This window comes from Dama dama, chromosome 22 (assembly GCF_033118175.1).
Source record: "Dama dama isolate Ldn47 chromosome 22, ASM3311817v1, whole genome shotgun sequence".
NCBI lineage: Eukaryota > Metazoa > Chordata > Mammalia > Artiodactyla > Cervidae > Dama > Dama dama.
This window is the reverse complement of record NC_083702.1, coordinates 24,561,063-24,582,843: the sequence shown is the minus strand read 5'-3', so window position 1 is coordinate 24,582,843 and position 21,781 is coordinate 24,561,063. Positions and strand designations below refer to the sequence as shown.

Below are 21,781 nucleotides of genomic sequence, written 5' to 3'. Positions count from 1 at the left end.
TAGGAAAGATTTTTTTCTGAATTATATAGATAATTGCTTCATCTCTTCTGTTCTTGGCCTACATAAATATGTTCACATAGTAGACATGGTATCAAGGTTTAGTATTAATAGCTGTGTCAAGAATTAGCACATAAAAAATTGATGGACCAGGTACCCTCAGCCTGGTTCATTTAGCTACTCTGGGATCTTATTTATCCAGTTTGACTTTAGAGATGACCCATCTTGCCTTGTAGCTGGTGCTCTGTAGACCTGTGTTAAAAACACAATTGAACACATGAAGAGCTGAATAAAAAGTATTGTGATGAAGCAGAAATGTGGAAAAGTGTTCAACCATGTGTTTTCTGCCTTTCTGCTTCCTTTTTATGCAGACACCTATATTCCACCCATTTTGCCTAAGAAAAAAACTGCACAGCCTACTTTCAGAGTACAAAAAGGTTCATAATGTTCTACAATGTATACTTGCACTGATTGGAGAGCTTGTGGGAAGCAAACAGACCATGCCATTAAGTGAGACTAACCTTGAGTTTGCCTTTCTATTTATGTTTTAAGTTAAGCTTTAGTAACATTCAAATGTCAAATTCTCTCCTTCTTATAAAAGATTGAGTGAATTGCCTGAGTTTATTTTAGCAATTATTCAGTGTATTTCCATGGAATTTTTTTGTAAATAAAATCTTTTTGATAAGAAACAAAAGAATTAAGCAGGAGAGATAGGGTAGAAAGTGAGAGAATGTGGATGCTTTGGCCCAACTATTGAGGGGGATGAAAAGGGCTGCAGACCAGGGTTGAACCCTATTATTTTTTGAAAAACTATATTTATTTATTTTATTATTTATTTGGCTGCATTGGGTCTTAGTTGTGGCATGCAGGATTTTCAGTGTGTGATGTGGGATTTTTTTGTTGCAGCACTTGGGCTCAGTAGTTGCAAAGCACAGGCCTGCCTGCTCCGAGGCATGTGGGATCCTAGTTCCCTGACCAGGGATCGAACTCAAGTCCCCGGCATTGCAAGGTGGACTCTCAACCAGGGAAATCCCAGATCTTATTCTTGGTTGAATGACAAGAAGGGTGAGAGGTCCAGCTCCTGCCTTACCCAGAATTCCACCCCTAAGGTTGAAGCACTTAGACCCCCTCTCTGATGCTCCAACTACACCCCTACCTTTGACCTGGTTCTTTGTGCTCTAGACTCATTGCCTTTGATCAAGGCTGTGGTTTTTCCCCATTTGTAACAAAGACAAGGGCTTACCAGGTGGCTCACTGGTAAAGAATCCGCCTGCCAATGCAGGGTACATGGGTCTGATCACTGGGTCAGGAAGATCCAGTGAAGAAAATGACAACACACTCCACTGTTCTTGCCTGGACAGAGGAGCCTGGTCGGCTACAGCCCGTGAGGTTGCAAGGAGTCATACACGACTTAGAGATTAAACAATAATAACAAGGACAAACTGTGGTGTGACAGATTCCCCAACTCTAATAGAATGAAACTCTTCAAAAGCAGATGTGCTAGAATTGTTGGTTACACAGAAAAAGAAAGGCATCAGCCACTCAGTTCAGTGACATCCTAGCATTATTCCTTTTTCTTTTCTTCCAGGGGTCTACTATGCAACTGCGTACTGGATGCCTACCGAGAAGAGAATACAAGTCAAAAATGTCCTGGACAGGAATGGGGATGCCTATGGCTTTTACAACAACTCTGTGAAAACGACAGGCTGGGGCATCCTGGAGATCAAAGCAGGGTACGGTTCTCAGTCCCTGAGCAACGAGATCATCATGTTTGCCGCCGGCTTTTTGGAGGGTTACCTCACTGCCCCGTAAGTACCCCAGTCATGGTAGAGAACTGCAAGGCAACCTCTGTCCCTTTCTTATTTTCAGCAGTAACATTTTTCTTCCTAGCATTGTATACTAGAATTGAAAAGTCACCATGGTCCTTCTCAGATGATAGAAACATCGGAATTACATTTACAGCGACTTCCTTGGTAGTCCAGTGGTTAAGACGCTGAGCAAGGGGCCTGGGTTCAATCCTTGCTTGGGGAACTAAGATCCTAAGTGCTGTGCAGTATGGCCTAAAGTTAAAAAAAAAAAAAAAAATCACAATTACATTTGTATCTATAGTCATGCCTGCCTAGAAGGAGCAAAGCCCCCAGTTGTGACATTTAAAACATTTCCCTCTCATGAAACTGTTGTAAAGACAGCTAAGCCATTTCATCTCATTAGTCATTCATTGTCAGGGAGAAAGCAAAGGGAGATGAAGTGGCTCTTTGAGAAGCACAAAACAGAGAGGGTTAATTAAAAATTAATTAAAAATAAAATGTAAGAGCATTTATTTTCAACTGTCCTAGAATGATACTTTCAAGTGGGCAAAGATTCAATCAAAAATTGAAATTTTGATGTCTTAACATGAATGTTCTATAGTTGTTTGATTCTTGAGTTCTTCCTTTGTCTAATGAAAATAACAAAAATGTAGTTATAATAATGCAATCATGATGCATCCTTTTTGGAGAACTCTTCCTTGAAGAAAGGAAAGTTGCAAATTATTTAAACAAGCCTCATTCTTCCTTTGATATAAAATATCTTGAGAACTTGGCTTTCTTCTTTTTATGCTCTGTGACCTAGATCGCTGAGTGCAAGTTTAACCAAACCTTATTTTCCCCTGTTACAGCCTTACTCATAGTAAACACAGTGCTGGTCTTAATCTGTTTCTAAGTGCTGGCAATTATATCAAATGTTGAATGGCTAATTACTGGGCTCTGGCTGCTTTTTTCTTTTTAACCTTAAACTAAAAATTCCTGTTTTTATCTTTCTACCAAATTTTTATTACCTTGCTATACAAGTCCCCTTAGTAGGGAACTCTGTATTTGGAGATGTAGAAAACTATAAAGTGAATACGATGTTTAAAAACATGTTTAAAACTGTTATTCTGCATGTAACAATCCAGACTTTTTTCTTTTTCCCTCCAAATCCTTATCTGTTTCTGGATCCACTAAATTCTCATTGCATTCTCTTTTTAAAAAAATTTTTATTTTTGGCTGTGCTGGGTCTTCGTTGCTGTGCAAGCTTTTCTCTAGTTGCGGCGAGCAGGGGCTACTCTCTAGTTGTGGTGGGCAGGCTTCTCTTGGTGGTGGCTTCTCTTGTTACAGAGCACAGGCTGTAGGGCTCTCAGGCTTCAGTAGCTGGGGCTCCCAGGCTCTAGGGCTCAGGCTTAGTAGTTGAGGCACATGGGCTTAATTAGTTGCCCCTCGGCTTGAGGAATCTTCCTGGATCAGGGATGGAAGATGGATGGAATCTGTCTGCATTGGCAGATGGATTCTTTACCACTGAGCCCCCAGAGAAGCTCCTGATTTCAGACTCTGAATCCGCCTTCCCTAGGATCCTGTAGCAGCAGCCTGGGGACCAGGGATCAGGAGTGAGGGAGGGGCCAGCCTAGGAAGCTCACTCATCACAGGATCCTTGAGGAAACGTTGGGAAATTCTCGGCAGCATTTCTGCTGCAGAAAACAGATGAAAAGTGATTTAATCATTAATCCTATGGGAGTCTGAGAGGAAGGCACCCCAGTGGACCAGAGCAGCCAACGGAGGCTTTGTGGAAGCAGTGAGAGGTGGGTCAAGCACTTGATAGATGAGAACCTTAGACTTAGCCAAAATCATTCAAGGTGGAAGGTAACAGAAGAGAGCCCTCAAGAAAGGCACTGAGCCTGAATAAGTTGCATTTACAGTGACCAGGAGTGGAGGCTCCAATCGCGCAAGCAGGGACATCTGGTTTAAAAAGGCAGATGGCAGCCATGTCATGGAAGCTCTGGGTAGAGGCCCATTTGACGGTGGTCATTCTCTATTTCAAGCAGAGGTTTCTTGAATTGGAAAGACAGCCTCTCTGTTCATCTCCATCAGTATTTGTGATTGTGGAAACTCCCCAGCTGCTCATGACGGGCTTCCCCTGTGGGTGGTACCAGGAATCTGAGAGGAGCTCTGCCCTGCGCGGGATCTTGTTGTATCTCACTGAGCCTGAGAAGATGCTGGTGAGCAGGAAGTTGCCTGATAAAGGGTGGAAGAGGGTAGGTGGAAGAGTGAGATCAATATTTGTATGTTTGAAGGAGAAGAAAAAGAGAGAGAAAGGAGAGGACAAAAAGGAAAGAGGAAAGGAAGGAAGGAAGGATGGAACAGAACAGGGAAGAGGAGAAGGAGGAGGAGGAAGAATTACCACCGAGGGATATCCCTGGCTGTCCTGCGGTCAGGACTCTGTGCTCTCACTGCCGAGGGCCCAGGGTCAATTGCTGGTTACGGAACAAATTGCCCATGAGCTGCGCGACCAAATAAATAAATATATGCTACTATTTTTTTTTTTAATTATAACCAAAACCCTCTTTTTATTTATTTTTTTCAATGTACGTTTTGGCCATGGTGGGTCTTCACTGTGACACACGGGCTTAGTTCCCCACCCAAGGATCGAACCTGTGTTCCCTTCATTGGAAAGCAGATTCTTAACCACTGGACCACCAGGGAAGTCCCCCAAAACCATCTTTAGAAGGGCATTTCCCATAAACTCCTTTCAGAGGCTGTCATTCTGACTACATTACTGAGAAGTTCAGTAAGTAAGGGAATTTCTGAATCAGCACACATTCCAAGGCTCTGCTCTGTGCCTTGCTCACAGCTTGGAGCCATGGGATATGGTCCAGCAAGCATCAAACAGACCCCTGGCAATGGGTTGGGGAAGAGGGAGGAGAGGGAAGTGGTTACCTGCTTCCTCTCTGATATGGTCCAGGGGGTGAAGGCTTAGTACACATTCTGTGGTGCAAGAGTTTAATTTGGAGAAAGTGCCAAATGAAGTAGAGAGCTGGGGCTCACAGAGACACGAGCTCTGGCAGGGAAGTAGGGTGGGAGCGGCAGGGGGGTGTGGTTGGTGAGTGGCGACTGGAAGGATTCCTGGAATTGAGACTCTTAGACCCAAGGCCCCATCAAAGAAGGACTGCAGCAGTAAGTGCCCCATGCACTGTCTCAGCTGAGCAGGGAGGCCGTGGGGCTCCCTCTGAGCAAAAGTATCGAGCATTCTCTGAAGCAAAGCAGAAGTAGCTTAAAATATCAACCCTCTGGAAGGACTGTAGCCACGGACCAATGGTGGAGAAACAAGTCACAGGCTAGAGTCTTTTGTTTTCAGCTACACAATGAGAAGCAGTAGCATCTTCATACCCAGGCATCATTTCATCCACTTACAACATATATTGCTGGAGACTATTTTGCAAAGTACAGTCCCACGTACCCAGACACAGCCTTGGTGCCAGGGCAGAGAAGGTGAGTTTGTGCCAGAGGCCAGAAGAAAGAGCTAGCTTGTTTCCCTCTCATTTCACAGAGCTGCTCAGGCAGCTGCCAGGAGCAGTGGAAGGTATAGGCCCGCCACTTTCTTCCACTTTTAAAATGAAGTGTTCCTTATAGCCTCCTGCACCTCCTGGGGGCAGAGGTGTGTGCAAGGTCGGAGATCGTGGGATGAACATCTTGAGATAGACAAGGATGTTGGTTTGACGACCTCGGAAAATATCATTTGAAACATGAAATATTCAAGAAACCAAATCAAAACGCAAAGACATATCCTCATATGCTCCATCATCGCCTTTGAAGCATTCAGCAATTTGCTGCTTCTCTGAACTTTTGCAACACTCTCCTGGGTCCAACCCTTTGTATCAGTTCTTTATGCTGAAGCTCACGGCTGTCTACCTGCGCTGCTTCTGCAGGGTGATCTCGTGTGGAGCAGCGGCACATCCAGCTTAGAGCAGGCACTCCCTGTTTTCCGGGGTTTCTCTCACTGGTTTGCTCTTCTTCATGTTCTATTCTCCCTCTTCTTTCGATGCCCCACCCCCGTCCCCCGAGGAACCCCCTCCCTGCATGGTGCACCATGCGTTTCACATGCGCCCGTGAGCTGTGCCGTGATGCTCCTTCCACCTCTTGCACATCCCCTTCCTAGCAATTCTTCAAGCTATGATTCCTAAGAGCCAGATGCTGCTCTTCACATCTCTACTGATCAAAATACTGCTCAACCTCCAAGACCCGTCTCAGACGCTGTCTCCTTGATGAAGCTCTTTCTGATTCCATTTCTACTGGGTCAAAGCCCCATCTTTCTCCTCCACCATCTCTTAGTGCTTTGAGGACAGGGTCCCCCTCTTTCATCTGTGCATACCCCAGAAGCCCAGCACAGCACTTCTGCCACCAGCACTTACTTAACAGGCTTGTTAAGTTGAACTGAATCCTGTTGTTGTTCCAGTTTTATTAGAGATGAATCAGAAGTGTGAGCTACCTATTTCCATGTAATGCCCTGTCTAGCAGCCTTGGCCAGATGGAATTTCCACCCCCTCCCCCCTTTTTTTTAAACTCTACTGGGGTGGCTCCCTAAGAGTTTCAAATTAAGAGTCTCTGATGGCTCACTAATGAGGTAAAAGCTGATAAACAGCCATAGATTGATTTTTAATAAAATGAGTCATGAGACCTTTCTGGAAAGAATGGTGATGAGGGTGTGGGGACCTGGCCTGCTCTAGTTTTTAGCAAAGCAGCTGATCTCGTGCATTGCTGGAGCAGCTGCAGAAATGACTTCTTCAGGGTTTACCCAGCTTGGGTGAGTGAATTCCATGTAGCCAACACTTGTGCTGGGTTCTGGGAATGGAGAGACAGTGGGGAGTGAGTTCCTCAGTACTTTCCTCACTCTTTTTAAGTTAATGTGTTGACACAACAGTTGCTGAAACTATGATGAAATGATATTCTAGCAAGATTTTGACACAAGTAGAGAAAGTAGAGAAAGCAGTCAAAAAGTGGAAGCTTTTCAGTGTTTGTCTTACCATCAAGAGATACTTCAAGAATCTCCTCCATACCCCCAAACTTGCTCCTTCTGATATCAGAAACTGACTATGGCTTCTGGTCAAGGCTGTAGACACAGCAAAGATAAGTAAGACACAGTTCCACCCTCAAATTATCAAATGACACATCAACCAGTAATTATTTGGAACTTAACATGAACCACAAAATGGTGATGATGATGATAATGACTAGCATATGTGTATATATATATAATTTAAAATATGTCAAGCATTGTTCAAAACATTTTATATATGTCAAATTACTTGTATGAGGTGTGTTAGTTGCTCAGTTGTGTCCAACTCTTTGCGACCCCATGGGCCGTAGCCCACCAGGCTCCTCTGTTCACGGAATTCTTCAGGCAAGAATACTGGAGTGGGTTGCCATTTCCTCCTCCAGGGGATCTTCCCAACCCAGGGACTGAACCCACAACTCTTGTGTCTCCTGCATTGGCAAGTGATTCTTTACCACTGAGCCACCTGGGAAGCCCATTAAATTATTTCATCCACAACAGTGCTATAAGATATATATTATTATTATCTCCATATCATTGATGAGAAAACTTGGGCACAGAAAAGTTCAGTAACTAGCTGAAAGTCACAAAACTAGTAAGCAGAAGCCAGGTTTGGAAACAAGCTACCTGGCTATGGAGTCCATGCACATGGACACAGCACATACACAAATAGATTAATCACAATGGGAAATACTAAAGGAGCCTGATCCAGTCTCAGACCCAGGAAGTGGGAAATAAAAACAGCTAGGAAAGTGTAGGAGAGAGCTCCTGACCAGCACTAAGTGACACTCGCTGGGTCATGTCCAACTCTTGGCGACCCCATGGACTACAGCCCACCAGGCTTCTCCGTCCATGGCATTGTCCAGGCAAGAATGCTGGAGTGGGCTGTCAAGTGATATGGTATTAACATAACGCAGATAGATTCAGGGAAAAGTGGGCACACACACGTCTTCATGATTGGTGCATACGAGTGTGTGAGAGATGGAAAGGTGGGTGAAGTCTCCGCAAGCTTAGGAGGAAACTTACTGACTTTACATACCATAGGAGCTGGAACTAAATCTAATACATCCTTGACCTGGAGACTGGTGTGGGTTCTGTCTGATGAGAATCCGGACACATGGAGAAGTTGGGAGTCTTTCATATGGTCAAAGAGCCCAGAAGGAGTGGGTCGAGCTTTGAGCCCAGAATTCAAAGCCTCTGCTCTTATCTGCTGTCCTGTATTGCTATAGCACACACAAAGAATAGAGTCCCAGGGCCAAGGGTCAGAGAAGGGCCTCAGCCTCCTGAGGGGGCTGTGAGTGGGTTATGTTCCTCAGGGCCCCTGGATGGGGCAGAATCAGGAGAAGCCTCCACTTCTGATCTCAAGGTAGAGGTTTCTGTTCGCCTGCTCTGAATGTCAGAATCAAAAAAATTTAGCCCTCACCCAAAAAAGGAAGAAGCAATTTTAATAATTCTAGCCTAATTACCCTCCTCTGTCTCCATCTGTCCTATCTACTGTGATGTGGACCTCTGCAGCTCCACCCCCAAGTCAGGATGAATGTTCCTCTGTTTCAAGGTTTTTCAGCCTCAGCACTTTGACATCAGGGATTGTTGTGCACTGTAGGATGTTTAGCAACGTCCTTGCTATTTACCCACTAGATGCCAATTGCACCTTCCCTCCTCCCCCTATTGTGACAACGAAATATGTCTCCAGACATTGCCAAATGGATGGAAAAATCACTCCAGTTGAGAAACATGGCCCTGTATTGAAACAGACTGAAAAGTAGAGAGGATCTGGAACTCTGAATGGAGCTGGGCAAGATGCAGTGGTGGAGACCTCAGCTAAAAAGTATGACTTTTGTTTCTTTACCTGAGTGACTATTGTGGGTCAATAGTCCACAAGTTATTTTTTTCCAAAAAAATAGAACTTCGTTCTCACTTAACTCATTTTAATGTTAAGAGCCCATTCCTCCTCTTGGCAAGAAATGTGACCACAGTTATTTGAATAAGAACAAAATAATTTATCATTGAGACTAAGTCAGTTCAAAATAGGCTTCCCAGGTGGCCCTAGTGGGAAAGAACCCACCTGCCAATGCAGGAGACATAAGAGACGTGAGTTTAACCCTGGGTTGGGAAGATCCCCGAGAGGAAGGCATGGCAACGCACTCCAGTATTCTTGCCTGGAGATTCCCATGAACAGAGGGTCACAAAGAATCAGACTTGACTGAGCATGCACACACAAGAAATTCAGAATATTACACTCCTGTCCCAAAAACTTCAGAATGGACTGGTTATACTCAGGCATCATTGAGGGAGGGGAGATGTTTTAAGTAGTGATTGTCTGTCTTGTGTCCTTCTCTGGAGCATCTACTGCAGTGGAAGGATCTCATTGAGTCTTTAGCTTGGCTGTTTCCCCACCTGACATCAGATGAGGATTCCAAGGTCTCCCTGGTCTCCAGTTGCACAATCAATGCCATTGAGGCTGCGGTGGTCACCCCAAATATTAGTCCTCTGCCCTGAGGAGGTTCATCAGCTCCCAATGTCCTCTTATTTCACCCTAGACCAGACAAGAGCAACTTTGGCTGTCCCCTAAAACTCAAGGTGGGTGCAGGTTTGGCTTCATTTAGCTCATGAACCCAGACAATCCAGGAAGCCATCTCAGTTTCCCCAGGCAAGCTTGGAGGGGAAACTTCAGGGCTCTTGCTTCTAAGCAACTAAATCAAGTCACCCAGCATACCTGTAGTTTCTGTATTCCATTCCCCTGAAGTATGAGGCCAGGGCAGAGGGTCTCTTCCCTGTCACCCACATACCTGTCTAGCTTTATTGCTGTTCTCTCCCTCCATTTTAGAGGTGATAGAAAAGGGATCAACTTGATAGAGGAATATGGCAGCATAAGAGATATATAAATAAAAGTTAAATGCAATTCTTAAGTTAAAAAAAAAACTTACAAATAATTTGAAGGAAACAGCCTCATGAAGTTGTTTGAAGTCAAGGACCATAAAAGATTTCAAAGGATTTTAATGTTCTTTGCCTAGCGGGCAATAAAACTCTATTTCCATCTTGTCAGTTTCAGTGCTGGAAGCTATTAGATAAAGGATATCTAGATTTTCACTGTGCCGGGGGCCAAATTCCCATTTTTGAAAGCTGAGTCATGTCCTGCTTACAGTGCTGAACTCTGGGTCAACAAAAGCCTCAGGCTTCCCATGTGGCGCAAGTGGTAGGGAACTCACCAGATAATGCAGGGGACTCAAGAGGTTTAGGTTCAATCCTTGGGTCGGGAAGATTACCTGGAGTAGGAAATGGCAACCCATTACAATATTCTTGCCTGGAAAATTCCATAGACAGAGAAGCCTGGCAGGCTACAACAGTCCATGGGGTCACAAAGGATTGAACGAGACTCAGCACAGCAGAAAAAGCATCAAATGAAAACCAGAATCAGACTTTGGGTAAACTTCCAGTCCAGAGAGTGCACAGGGCTCACAGTTCGACCTATGTTGCTCTAAATTTAGAGCAAATGGCAGACAAAAAGTGCAGCAAAAAGTGGGCTTTGTGGTAATATATCTGGTCCCCAAACAGGGTTGAACAACCCTTGAACCAGAAATGGAGCAGAAAACAAAGAGGGGGAGTATGGATCTGCAGGGCCCTTGTCCTTGGAACAAACACTGTAAATACGCTTAAGGAAAAACTTGAAGAATTTTTTTTTTTTTGCTTTGTAATCAGTATATTAAAGAGACATTCATACATTTCAAGAATTGCTTAAATTCTGATACCCAGATTTGAACTTGTGAACATATGACTTTAAACATACAATTAAAGTTATTCATCATAATTTGCTATACTACCAACATTAAATTACAGTTACTCTGGAGCATAAGTTCAATGGTTTAAAGTAAGCCTGTAACATACCTACAAAAACACCTTCCTAGCTCATACATGCAAATTACTTCTCCATGTAAAGGTCCTATCTAACCTCTAAGTTTCCCTGCTCCAGAAGTCACTACTCTAAGGCTTACTGTCCAAGGAGAAGGGGGAGAAAAAAAAAGTAACAAGGACCAATAGCTATATATATTAATAAAAGACGACACAGCAGAAGAGAATGCAATTCTACAGGTGCAAGCCCTCAAGAAGCAGCATGTTATGATAAACCCCATCTTTAGAAAGGTATCATTTCTATCACTGATACCACAGGCTAAGTTAAATTGTACAGCATGCCATCTTCAAGTAACAGTTGAGGCAACAGAATAAATACAGAAGCATCACAATGAATCCCACTTAATGCAACTATACAGACCAATACTTCTCTACAAATTAAGTTCTTTGTCTGACTGCCAGTTAAATACAATTTTTTTTCTTTTTTTTTTCCATTTATTTTTATTAGTTGGAGGCTAATTACTTTACAGTATTGTAGTGGGTTTTGTCATACATTGGCATGAATTAGCCATGGATTTACATGTATTCCCCATCCCGATCCCCGCTCCCACCTCCCTCTCCACCCGATCCCTCTGGGTCTTCCCAGTGCACCAGGCCCGAGCACTTGTCTCATGCATCCAACCTGGGCTGGTGATCTGTTTCACCATAGATAATATACATGTTTCGATGCTGTTCTCTTGAAACATCCCACCCTTATCTTCTCCCACAGAGTCCAAAAGTCTGTTCTGTACATCTGTGTCTCTTTTTCTGTTTTGCATATAGGGTTATTACCATCTTTCTAAATTCCATATATATGTGTTAGTATGCTATAATGTTCTTTATCTTTCTGGCTTACTTCACTCTGTATAATGGGCTCCAGCTTCATCCATCTCATTAGGACTGGTTCAAATGAATTCTTTTTAATGGCTGAGTAATATTCCATGGTGTATATGTACCACAGCTTCCTTATCCATTCGTCTGCTGATGGGCATCTAGGTTGCTTCCATATCCTGGCTATTATAAACAGTGCTGCGATGAACATTGGGGTGCACGTGTCTCTTTCAGATCTGGTTTCCTCGGTGTGTATGCCCAGAAGTGAGATTGCTGGGTCATATGGCAGTTCTATTTCCAGTTTTTTAAGAAATCTCCACACTGTTCTCCATAGCGGCTGTACTAGTTTACATTCCCACCAACAGTGTAAGGGGGTTCCCTTTTCTCCACACCCTCTCCAGCATTTATTGCTTGTAGACTTTTGGATAGCAGCCATCCTGACTGGCGTGTAATGGTACCTCATTGTGGTTTTGATTTGCATTTCTCTGATAATGAGTGATGTTGAGCATCTTTTCATGTGTTTGTTAGCCATCTGTATGTCTTCTTTGGAGAAATGTCTGTTTAGTTCTTTGGCCCATTTTTTGATTGGGTCATTTATTTTTATGGAATTGAGCTGCAGGAGTTGCTTGTATATTTTTGAGATTAATCCTTTGTCTGTTGCTTCGTTTGCTATTATTTTCTCCCAATCTGAGGGCTTTCTTTTCACCTTGCTTATAGTTTCCTTTGTTGTGCAAAAGCTTTTAAGTTTCATTAGGTCCCATTTGTTTATTTTTGCTTTTATTTCCAATATTGGAGGTGGGTCATAGAGGATCCTGCTGTGATTCACGTCGGAGAGTGTTTTGCCTATGTTCTCCTCTAGGAGTTTTATAGTTTCTGTTCTTACATTTAGATCTTTAATCCATTTTGAGTTTATTTTTGTGTATGGTGTTAGAAAGTGTTCTAGTTTCATTCTTTTACAAGTGGTTGACCAGTTTTCCCAGCACCACTTGTTAAAGAGGTTGTCTTTTTTCCATTGTATATCCTTGCCTCCTTTGTCAAAGATAAGGTGTCCATAGGTTCGTGGATTTATCTCTGGGCTTTCTGTTCTGTTCCATTGATCTATATTTCTGTCTTTGTGCCAGATTTATCTCTGGGCTTTCTGTTCTGTTCCATTGATCTATATTTCTGTCTTTGTGCCAGTCTGTCTGATGACTGTGCCATACTGTCTTGATGACTGTGGCTTTGTAGTATAGTCTGAAGTCAGGCAGGTTGATTCCTCCAGTTCCATTCTTCTTTCTCAAGATTACTTTGGCTATTCGAGGTTTTTTGTATTTCCATACAAATTGTGAAATTATTTGTTCTAGTTCTGTGAAAAATACCGTTGGTAGCTTGATAGGGATTTGCATTGAATCTATAGATTGCTTTGGGTAGTATAGCCATTTTGACAATATTGATTCTTCCAATCCATGAACACGGTATGTTTCTCCATCTGTTTGTGTCCTCTTTGATTTCTTTCATCAGTGTTTTATAGTTTTCTATGTATAGGTCTTTTGTTTCTTGCAGTGGTGAATGGTATTGTTTCCTTAATTTCTCTTTCTGTTTTCTCATTGTTAGTGTATAGGAGTGCAAGGGATTTCTGTGTGTTAATTTTATATCCTGCAACTTTACTATATTTGTCGATTAGCTCTAGTAATTTTCTGGTAGAGTCTTTAGGGTTTTCTATGTAGAGGATCATTGTCATCTGCAAACAGTGAGAGTTTCACTTCTTTTCCTATCTGGATTCCTTTTACTTCTTTTTCTACTCTGATTGCTGTGGCCAAAACTTCCAAAACTATGTTGAATAGTAGTGGTGAGAGTGGGCACCCTTATCTTGTTCCTGATTTCAGGGGAAGTGCTTTCAATTTTTCACCATTGCAGGTAATGCTTGCTGTGGGTTTGTCATATATAGCTTTTATTATGTTGAGGTATGTTCCTTCTATTCCTGCTTTCTGGAGAGTTTTAATCATAAATGGGTGTTGAATTTTGTCAAAGGCTTTTTCTGCATCTATTGAGATAATCATATGGTTTTTATCTTTCAATTTGTTAATGTGGTGTATTACATTGATTGATTTGTGGATATTAAAGAATCCTTGCGTTCCTGGGATAAAGCCCACTTGGTCATGATGTATGATTTTTTTAATATGTTGTTGGATTCTGTTTGCTAGAATTTTGTTAAGGATTTTTGCATCTATGTTCATCAGTGATATTGGCCTGTAGTTTTCTTTTTTTTATGGCATCTTTGTCTGGTTTTGGGATTAGGGTGATGGTGGCCTCATAGAATGAGTTTGGAAGTTTACCTTCTTCTGCAATTTTCTGGAAGAGTTTGAGTAAGATAGGTGTTAGCTCTTCTCTGAATTTTTGGTAGAATTCAGCTGTGAAGCCATCTGGTCCTGGGCTTTTGTTTGCTGGAAGATTTCTGATTTCAGTTTTGATTTCCTTGCTTGTGATGGGTCTGTTAAGATCTTCTACTTCTTCCTGGTTCAGTTTTGGAAAGTTATACGTTTCTAAGAATTTGTCCATTTCTTCCAAGTTGTCCATTTTATTGGCATAGAGCTGCTGGTAGTAGTCTCTTATCCTTTGTATTTCAGTGTTGTCTGTTGTGATCTCTCCATTTTCATTTCTAATTTTGTTAATTTGGTTCTTCTCTCTTTGTTTCTTAATGAGTCTTGCTAATGGTTTGTCAATTTTGTTTGTTTTTTCAAAAAACCAGCTTTTAGCTTTGTTGATTTTTGCTATGGTCTCTTTAGTTTCTTTTGCATTTATTTCTGCCCTAATTTTTAAGATTTCTTTCCTTCTGCTAACCCTGGGGTTCTTCATTTCTTCCTTCTCTAGTTGCTTTAGGTGTAGAGTTAGGTTATTTATTTGACTTTTTTCTTGTTTCTTGAGGTAAGCCTGTAATGCTATGAACCTTCCCCTTAGCACTGCTTTTACAGTGTTCCATAGGTTTTGGGTTGTTGTGTTTTCATTTTCATTCATTTCTATGCATATTTTGATTTCTTTTTTGATTTCTTCTATGATTTGTTGGTTATTCAGAAGCGTGTTATTTAGCCTCCATATGTTTGAATTTTTAACAATTTTTTTCCTGTAATTGAGATCTAATTTTACTGCACTGTGGTCAGAAAAGATGACTGGAATGATTTCAATTTTTTTGAATTTACCAAGACTAGATTTATGGCCCAGGATGTGATCTATTCTGGAGAAGGTTCTGTGTGCACTTGAGAAAAAGGTGAAGTTGATTGTTTTGGGGTGAAATCAATTAGGTCTAGCTGGTCCATTGTGTCATTTAAAGTTTGTGTTTCCTTGTTAATTTTCTGTTTAGTTGATCTATCCATAGTTGTGAGTGGGGTATTAAAGTCTCCCACTATTATTGTGTTACTATTAATTTCCTCTTTCATACTTGTTAGCATTTGCCTTACATATTGTGGTGCTCCTATGTTGGGTGCATATATATTTATAATTGTTATATCTTCTTCTTGGATTGATCCTTTGATCATTATGTACTGTCCTTCTTGGTCTTGTTTCACATCCTTTATTTGAAAGTCTATTTTATCTGATATGGGTATTGCGACTCCTGCTTTCTTTTGTTCTCCATTTGCGTGAAATATTTTTTTCCAGCCCTTCACTTTTAGTCTGTATGTGTCTCTTGTTTTGAGGTGGGTCTCTTGTAGACAGCATATATAGGGGTCTTGTTTTTTTATCCATTCAGCCTGTCTTTGTCTTTTGGTTGGGGCATTCAACCCATTTACATTTAAGGTAATTATTGATAGGTATGGTCCCGTTGCCATTTACTTTGTTGTTTTGGGTTCACGGTTATACAACCTTTCTGTGTTTCCTGTCTAGAGAAGATCCTTTAGCATTTGTTGAAGAGCTGGTTTGGTGGTGCTGAATTCTCTCAGCTTTTGCTTGTCTGTAAAGCTTTTGAATTCTCCTTCATATCTGAATGAGATCCTTGCTGGGTACAGTAATCTAGGTTGTAGGTTATTCTCTTTCATTACTTTCAGTATGTCCTGCCATTCCCTTCTGGCCTGGAGGGTTTCTATTGATAGATCAGCTGTTATCCTTATGGGAATCCCTTTGTGTGTTATTTGTTGTTTCTCCCTTGCTGCTTTTAATATTTGTTCTTTGTGTTTGATCTTTGTTAATTTGATTAATATGTGTCTTGGGGTGTTTTGCCTTGGGTTTATCCTGTTTGGGACTCTCTGGGTTTCTTGGACTTGGGTGGCTATTTCCTTCCCCATTTTAGGGAAGTTTTCAGCTATTATCTCCTCGAGTATTTTCTCATGGCCTTTCTTTTTGTCTTCTTCTTCTGGGACTCCTATGATTTGAATGTTGGGGCGTTTCACATTGTCCCAGAGGTCCCTGAGGTTGTCCTCATTTCTTTTGATTCTTTTTTCTTTTTTCCTCTCTGCTTCATTTATTTACACCATTTTATCTTCTACCTCACTTATACTATCTTCTGTCTCCGTTATTCTACTCTTGGTTCCCTCCAGAATGTTTTTGATCTCATTTATTGCATTATTCATTTTTAATTGACTCTTTTTTATTTCTTCTAGGTCTTTATTAAACGTTTCTTACATCGTCTCAATCTTTGTCTCCAGGCTATTTGTGTGTAACTCCATTTTGTTTTCAAGATTTTGGATCATTTTTATTATCATTATTCTAAATTCTTTTTCAGGTAGATTCCCTATCTCCTCCTCTTTTGTTTGACTTGGTGGGCATTTTTCATGTTCCTTTACCTGTTGGGTATTTCTCTGCCTTTTCATCTTGTTTAGATTGCTGTGTCTGGAGTGGGCTTTCTATATTCTGGGGGTCTGTGGTTCCTTTTTATTGTGGAGGTTTCACCCAGTGGGTGGGGTTGGATGATTGGCTTGTCAAGGTTTCCTGGTTAGGGAAGCTTGCGTCAGTGTTCTGGTGCGTGGAACTAGATTTCTTCTCTCTGGAGTGCAATGGAGTGCCCAGTAATGAGTTTTGAGATGGGTCTATGTGTTAGGTGTGACTTTGGGTAGCCTGTATGTTGACACTCAGGGCTATGTTCCTGCGTTGCTGGAGAATTTGCGTGGTATGTCTTGCTCTGAAACTTACTGGCTCTTGGGTGGTGGTTGGTTTCAGTGTAGGTATGGAGGCTTTTGGACGGTCTCTTATTACTTAATGTTCTGTGTAGTCAGGAGTTTTCTGGTGTTCTCAGGTTTTGGGCTTAAGTCTCCTGCCTCTGGATTTCAGTTTTATTCTTCCAGTAGTCTCAAGACTTCTCCAACTATACAGCACTGATAATAAAACTTCTAGGTTAAAAAAAAATAAATAAATAAAAAATAAAACTTCTAGGTTAATGGTGACAAGATTCTCCCCCATGAGGGACACCCAGAGAGGTTCACAGAGTTACATGAAGAAGAGGAGAGGGAGGAGGGAGATAGAGATGAGCAGGAGAAGATAAAGGGGGACTCAAGAGGAGAGAGACAGATCTACGCAGTTGTCTGTTCCCAGAGTGTTCTCCATAGCCCAGACACCTACAAAGATTCACAGAATTGGATTGGGAAGAGAAGGGGAAAGGAGGAAATAGAGGTGTTCTGAGGTAGAAAATGGAGAGTCAAAAGTGGGAGAGAGTAATCAACACACTCCTGAGTAAAAATGGGAACTGAATATTGGATTCTTAAATGTCCAAAATTTATATCATGTACTGAAAAACAAAGATTAAAAATCTAGAGTAGAGGTTAGACTCTTAAAAATACAATATTAAAAACAAAAACAAAAAATTTTATATACATATATGAAGTTTGGTTTAAAAATAGGGCTTCTCTTTTTTTTGCAAGGTTATAGTGAAATGAAAATGAAAATTAAGGAGTAGTAGAGGAGTAATAGAGAACTTTAAAAGAATATAAGAGAAAAAGAAAAAAGAAAAGAAAGAAAAGAAAAAAAAAAACAAGAAAAAAATTTTTTTCCTAATTAAAAAAATCATAAAAATCTATGAAAATGAAAGTTAAGGAGTAATGGGGGAGTAATAGGGAATTTTAAAAGAAAATAAAAGAGAAAAAATAAATGAGAAAAGAAAAGAAAAAAAAGGTAAAAATATATCTAGGAATTTCTCTGGAGCTGTTGCAGTCAGTGTGGGTTAGGTTCAGTTTCAGATAGCTCCTCGTTCCAGCTTACACTTCTCGATCTCTACAGGCCCCTCCCTGTGTAGTCGGTGTTATCTACAGTGATTTTAATCTGTTGCACCAGTCCCTTCTGAAGTGGTTCCCTTTGTTTATTTGGCTTCTGTTTGCCGGTCTCTTCAGTGCCTCATTTCCGCCCTGATACAGGCGGGCGGAGGTGGTCTCTTATTCAGGTAGCTAGTTCCCTCGCGGTGCGGGGAGGTGGGGGGTGGGGGCGCTGCTTTCCCGGTCTACGCTGCTCAGGCTCCCGGCTGCTCTATATGGAGCGTGCCCCGCACTGCGCGTGGTTCCTGCCCTCGGGTGTTCCGCAAAAGCGCGGACTCGGCTGCGCCTGCATTTCGTGCCTTCCCCGGCTCAAGCAGCTCAGGCAGCCAGGAGCTTGACGGGCGCACTCTCCCCGGGTGCGGCGCGCCTTCTCCCCTCCGCGGTCCCAGTCTCAGTTTCCGCTGGCGCCAGTCGGGTGCGCGCGCCTTCTGCCCTCCGCGTCCCCAGCCCCAGTCCCCGCCCACGCGGGTCAGGTGCGTGGGCCCTGTGTCTCGCCGCCACCCTCCCGGCGGATGTCGACCATCCAGAATCTCAGGAGGTCTTTGGTTAGAAACTGGAGGCCTGTTTGCAGTGTGGTAGGGGATGCGGTCCTTGGGGCCGATCCTACCCCTTTCCCCTACCCCCTGCCTCTGGCGGGGCTGGGTCAGTCCGCAGCCGGCTAGCTCCTCTGGACTTGCTCAGTCCCTTTGTTCTGCGAACGGCCGGCAGTGTGTTCGGGCCGGTTAATTTTCTCTCTCTCTTTTGCTGTCCCACAGTTTAAGTTGCTATCTCACAAAAGCTCCCTCCTATTGCCCTCAGGGCACTCAGGCTCGGTCCTTACCCTAAGCAATGCCGCCCGCTCCTCTCCGTTCCGCCCCCACTTGCTGTGGTGGATGCGGGTGTCTGGGGTACTTTTCTGCTGGGAGTTGCTTTTAGGCACGTAATCTGTGGGTATTATTTATTTTTCCTCCCAGTTAGGTTGCCCTCCGAGATTCAAAAACTTCCCCCAGGCCCGCCAGTGCGAGGGTTTCCTGGTGTTTGGAAACTTCCTCTATTAAGACTCCCTTCCCTGGACGTGTCTCCGTCCCTAGCTCTTTTGTCTCTCTTTTTATCTTTTATATTTTGTCCTACCTCCTTTCGAAGACAATGGGCTGCTTTTCTGGGCGCCTGATGTCCTCAGCTAGCAATCAGAAGTTGTTTTGTGAAGTTTGCTCTGCGTTCAATTTGTTCTTTCGATGAATTTGTAGGGGAGAAAGTGGTCTCCCCGTCCTATTCCTCCGCCATCGTGGCTCCTCCCCCCTAAATACAATTTTAATTTCATAGCTTAACAATTAAGGGTCATACACTGAAGTCAATACATATACCTGGCATTTCAATCTAAGCTATTCCATGTACATAGCTGAAATCAATTACAAAGTATGGCCTAACAAATGCTAGGGGAAATTTTTTAAAGTAGTTTTTACAAGTATTAAACTTATCTTGCACCCTGAAGTCATCATATATACAGGGCAAAGTCAGAGCTTTTATATTCAAGTTTATTCTTCATTTAACTTTTAAAACACTACTATAGTTGAATATTAAAAACAAGTAGTGAGCATATTATGATTATAGTCCCTCACTCAATCACTACTGCAAATAAAACACCAGCAGTGAGTGTTATTCATGGGCCCTACTAAGAGGTCTGACACTGAACACCACCCCTAGGATGATATTCATCATCCTCATATGCTTCTCCACTGTAATGGTGCCATCGTTCCTGATTTGGATCAAAGTCCACTAATTCTACCCGGTCCATTTCATCAGTCTCTTCTACCTCCTTCCTCTCAGGCAGAAGTTTTTCCAGGAAGGAGAGTTTATCAGGAGCAAGAAAGCCACTCTCAGGAAAGTTTATCTTAAATTCAATGATTAGGCAACCCTTTTCATATGGCCCATGATAAATTGGCATGCCTTCATTTAGCACACACTTGATATCTCCATGCTTAACAATCTGACCTGGATGAGAAGTGATGACTATGATTCAGTTGTCAAGAGTAGACATTGGCTTCTGGAAGCCACACAATGCCTCAGTCAACTGTATGGCCATACACATGAAAAGGTCGTCTCATCAAGTGAAAACAGCATGATCCTTCTGATCTAAAACAATGATAATATCTCCTGGTTCCAGTCCTGGTTCTCGGTCTCCTTCACCATGGAATGTTACCTTCTGGCCATCTTTCATGCCTTTGTCAATATGAACTTCTAGAATTTTCTTTTCTCGAACTATCTTCCTTCCATTGCAGCTTTTACATCTATCTTTAGGACTGATCTGCTCCGCATGGCCCTGGCACTCCATGCAGACAGACTGAATTTGCTGAACCATTCTAGGTCTTATTTGATGAATTCTTATTTGCATTCCAGTGGACTGGGACAGTATTCTGCCACTCCTTTCTTACCACTTCGGCCTTCACATTTGTCACAGATCACATTGTTTTGCAGAGCTAGTTTTCTTGTTGCACCATTGTATGAATTCTCCTAAGGTTACTATAAGTTGATGCACAATGTTTTTACCTCTCTCTCTCTGTATCCTGCCTCCTCCTCTGAATAACATATCAAAGATGTCCATGGGGAAGCCAAAACCACCACCTGCTCCACCTTCTTTAATTGCCTGTTATCCTCCTTTATCTTATGATTCTCTTTTCTTTGCATCAGAGAGCACTTCATAAGCTTGAGAAATCCATTTACATTTCTCACCTTCATTTGGAGTCTTATCAGGGTGGTACTTCAAGGCCAGTTTCCTGTAAGCCTGTTTCAATTCTTCTTGGGTGGCATTGGGTTTGACCCCCAAGACTTCATAGTAAGTGGTCTTGTTCACCATTTTCACCTGCCAATGAGCAGGCCGACGCCAGTGTGGGGGAGTGGGGAGGAGTGCGTTGCTGTGCGCGGCTGGGGCAGCCACAGCTCCTCCACCTCTCACTAGGCCCTTGTCTTTGGAACAAATGCTTTAAATATGCTTAAGGTACTCTAAGTTACAAATGAAGGAAAACTTGAAGAATTAGTGGAGCAAGAAGGAAGAATAAGAAGACAAGTAGATATTTTATAAGAACTTGTTTGAAATATCATAAATGAAAATTAGGGAAATTAATTTTTAAAATATCAATAAGTGGGCAAACCTTGGCCAAGATAAAGTCAGAGAAATAATTTCTGAATCAAACACTGGTATTGAGGGATTTACATGGTACACTGCCCAGAGAAAGGGGTAAAAATAACGAGAGAGCTGTTATTAAATAGAGAGATTTGATTAAGAAACTCCAACATATGTCTATCAGAAGCCCCGGGGTGGGGGGTGGGGGGGAAAGTGGAGGAATTTCAAATAAGGAGGAGTTAACAGGGTAGTAGTTGAGAATTGATCAAAATTGAAAAAGACACGAAGGGAATTCCCTATGGCCTCGTGGTTAAGATCCCAGGCTTTCACTGCCATGGCCCAAGTTCAGTTCCTGCTCAGGGAACTGAGATCCTGCAACTCCCCCAGTGCAGCCAAAACAAAGAAAAAAAAGGGGGGGAAAAACACTTTCAGAGTTCCCTGGCGGTCCAGTGGTTAGGATTCGACACTTTCACTGCCATGGGCCCAGGTTCAATTCCCTGGTCAGGGACCTAAGATCCCACAAGTTACGTAGTGCAGCAAAAACACAACAAATAAAGGAGTCCTTGGTTAGAAGACACAGCCTATTAAATTGCTACAACCCAGAGGGTGAAACTACAGAGAACTGAGGTTAAAGGGAATAATTTTAAAAACTATCAGCAAGAAGAACAGTGATTACCAAGGAATCTCAGCTTGACTGATAGCATATTTCTCATTAGCAACAATAGAGCCAGAAGATATGTCTTTGTGACTCCATGGACTATTCAGTCCATGGAATTCTCCAAGCCAGAATACTGGAGTGGGTAGCCTTTCCCTTCTCCAGGCAATCTTCCCAACCCAGGGATCAAACCCAGGTCTCCTGAATTGCAGATAGATTCTTTACCAACTGAGCCACAAGGGAAGCCCAAGAATACTG

At 42.3% G+C, this 21,781-nt stretch overlaps 1 protein-coding gene and 1 pseudogene across 1 annotated transcript in view; one reads left to right on the top strand and one right to left on the bottom strand.

The window, feature by feature from the left end:
* The window catches only part of PLBD1 (phospholipase B domain containing 1), an 86,492-nt gene that overhangs the window by 21,165 nt on the left and 43,546 nt on the right, over positions 1-21,781 (top strand). The window contains exon 2 of the mRNA XM_061125054.1: positions 1,586-1,805. Coding sequence (XP_060981037.1) covers positions 1,586-1,805 — 220 coding nt within the window. The remainder of the gene's footprint in view (positions 1-1,585; positions 1,806-21,781) is intronic.
* LOC133043288 (dnaJ homolog subfamily A member 1-like) lies at positions 19,420-20,601 on the bottom strand (annotated as a pseudogene).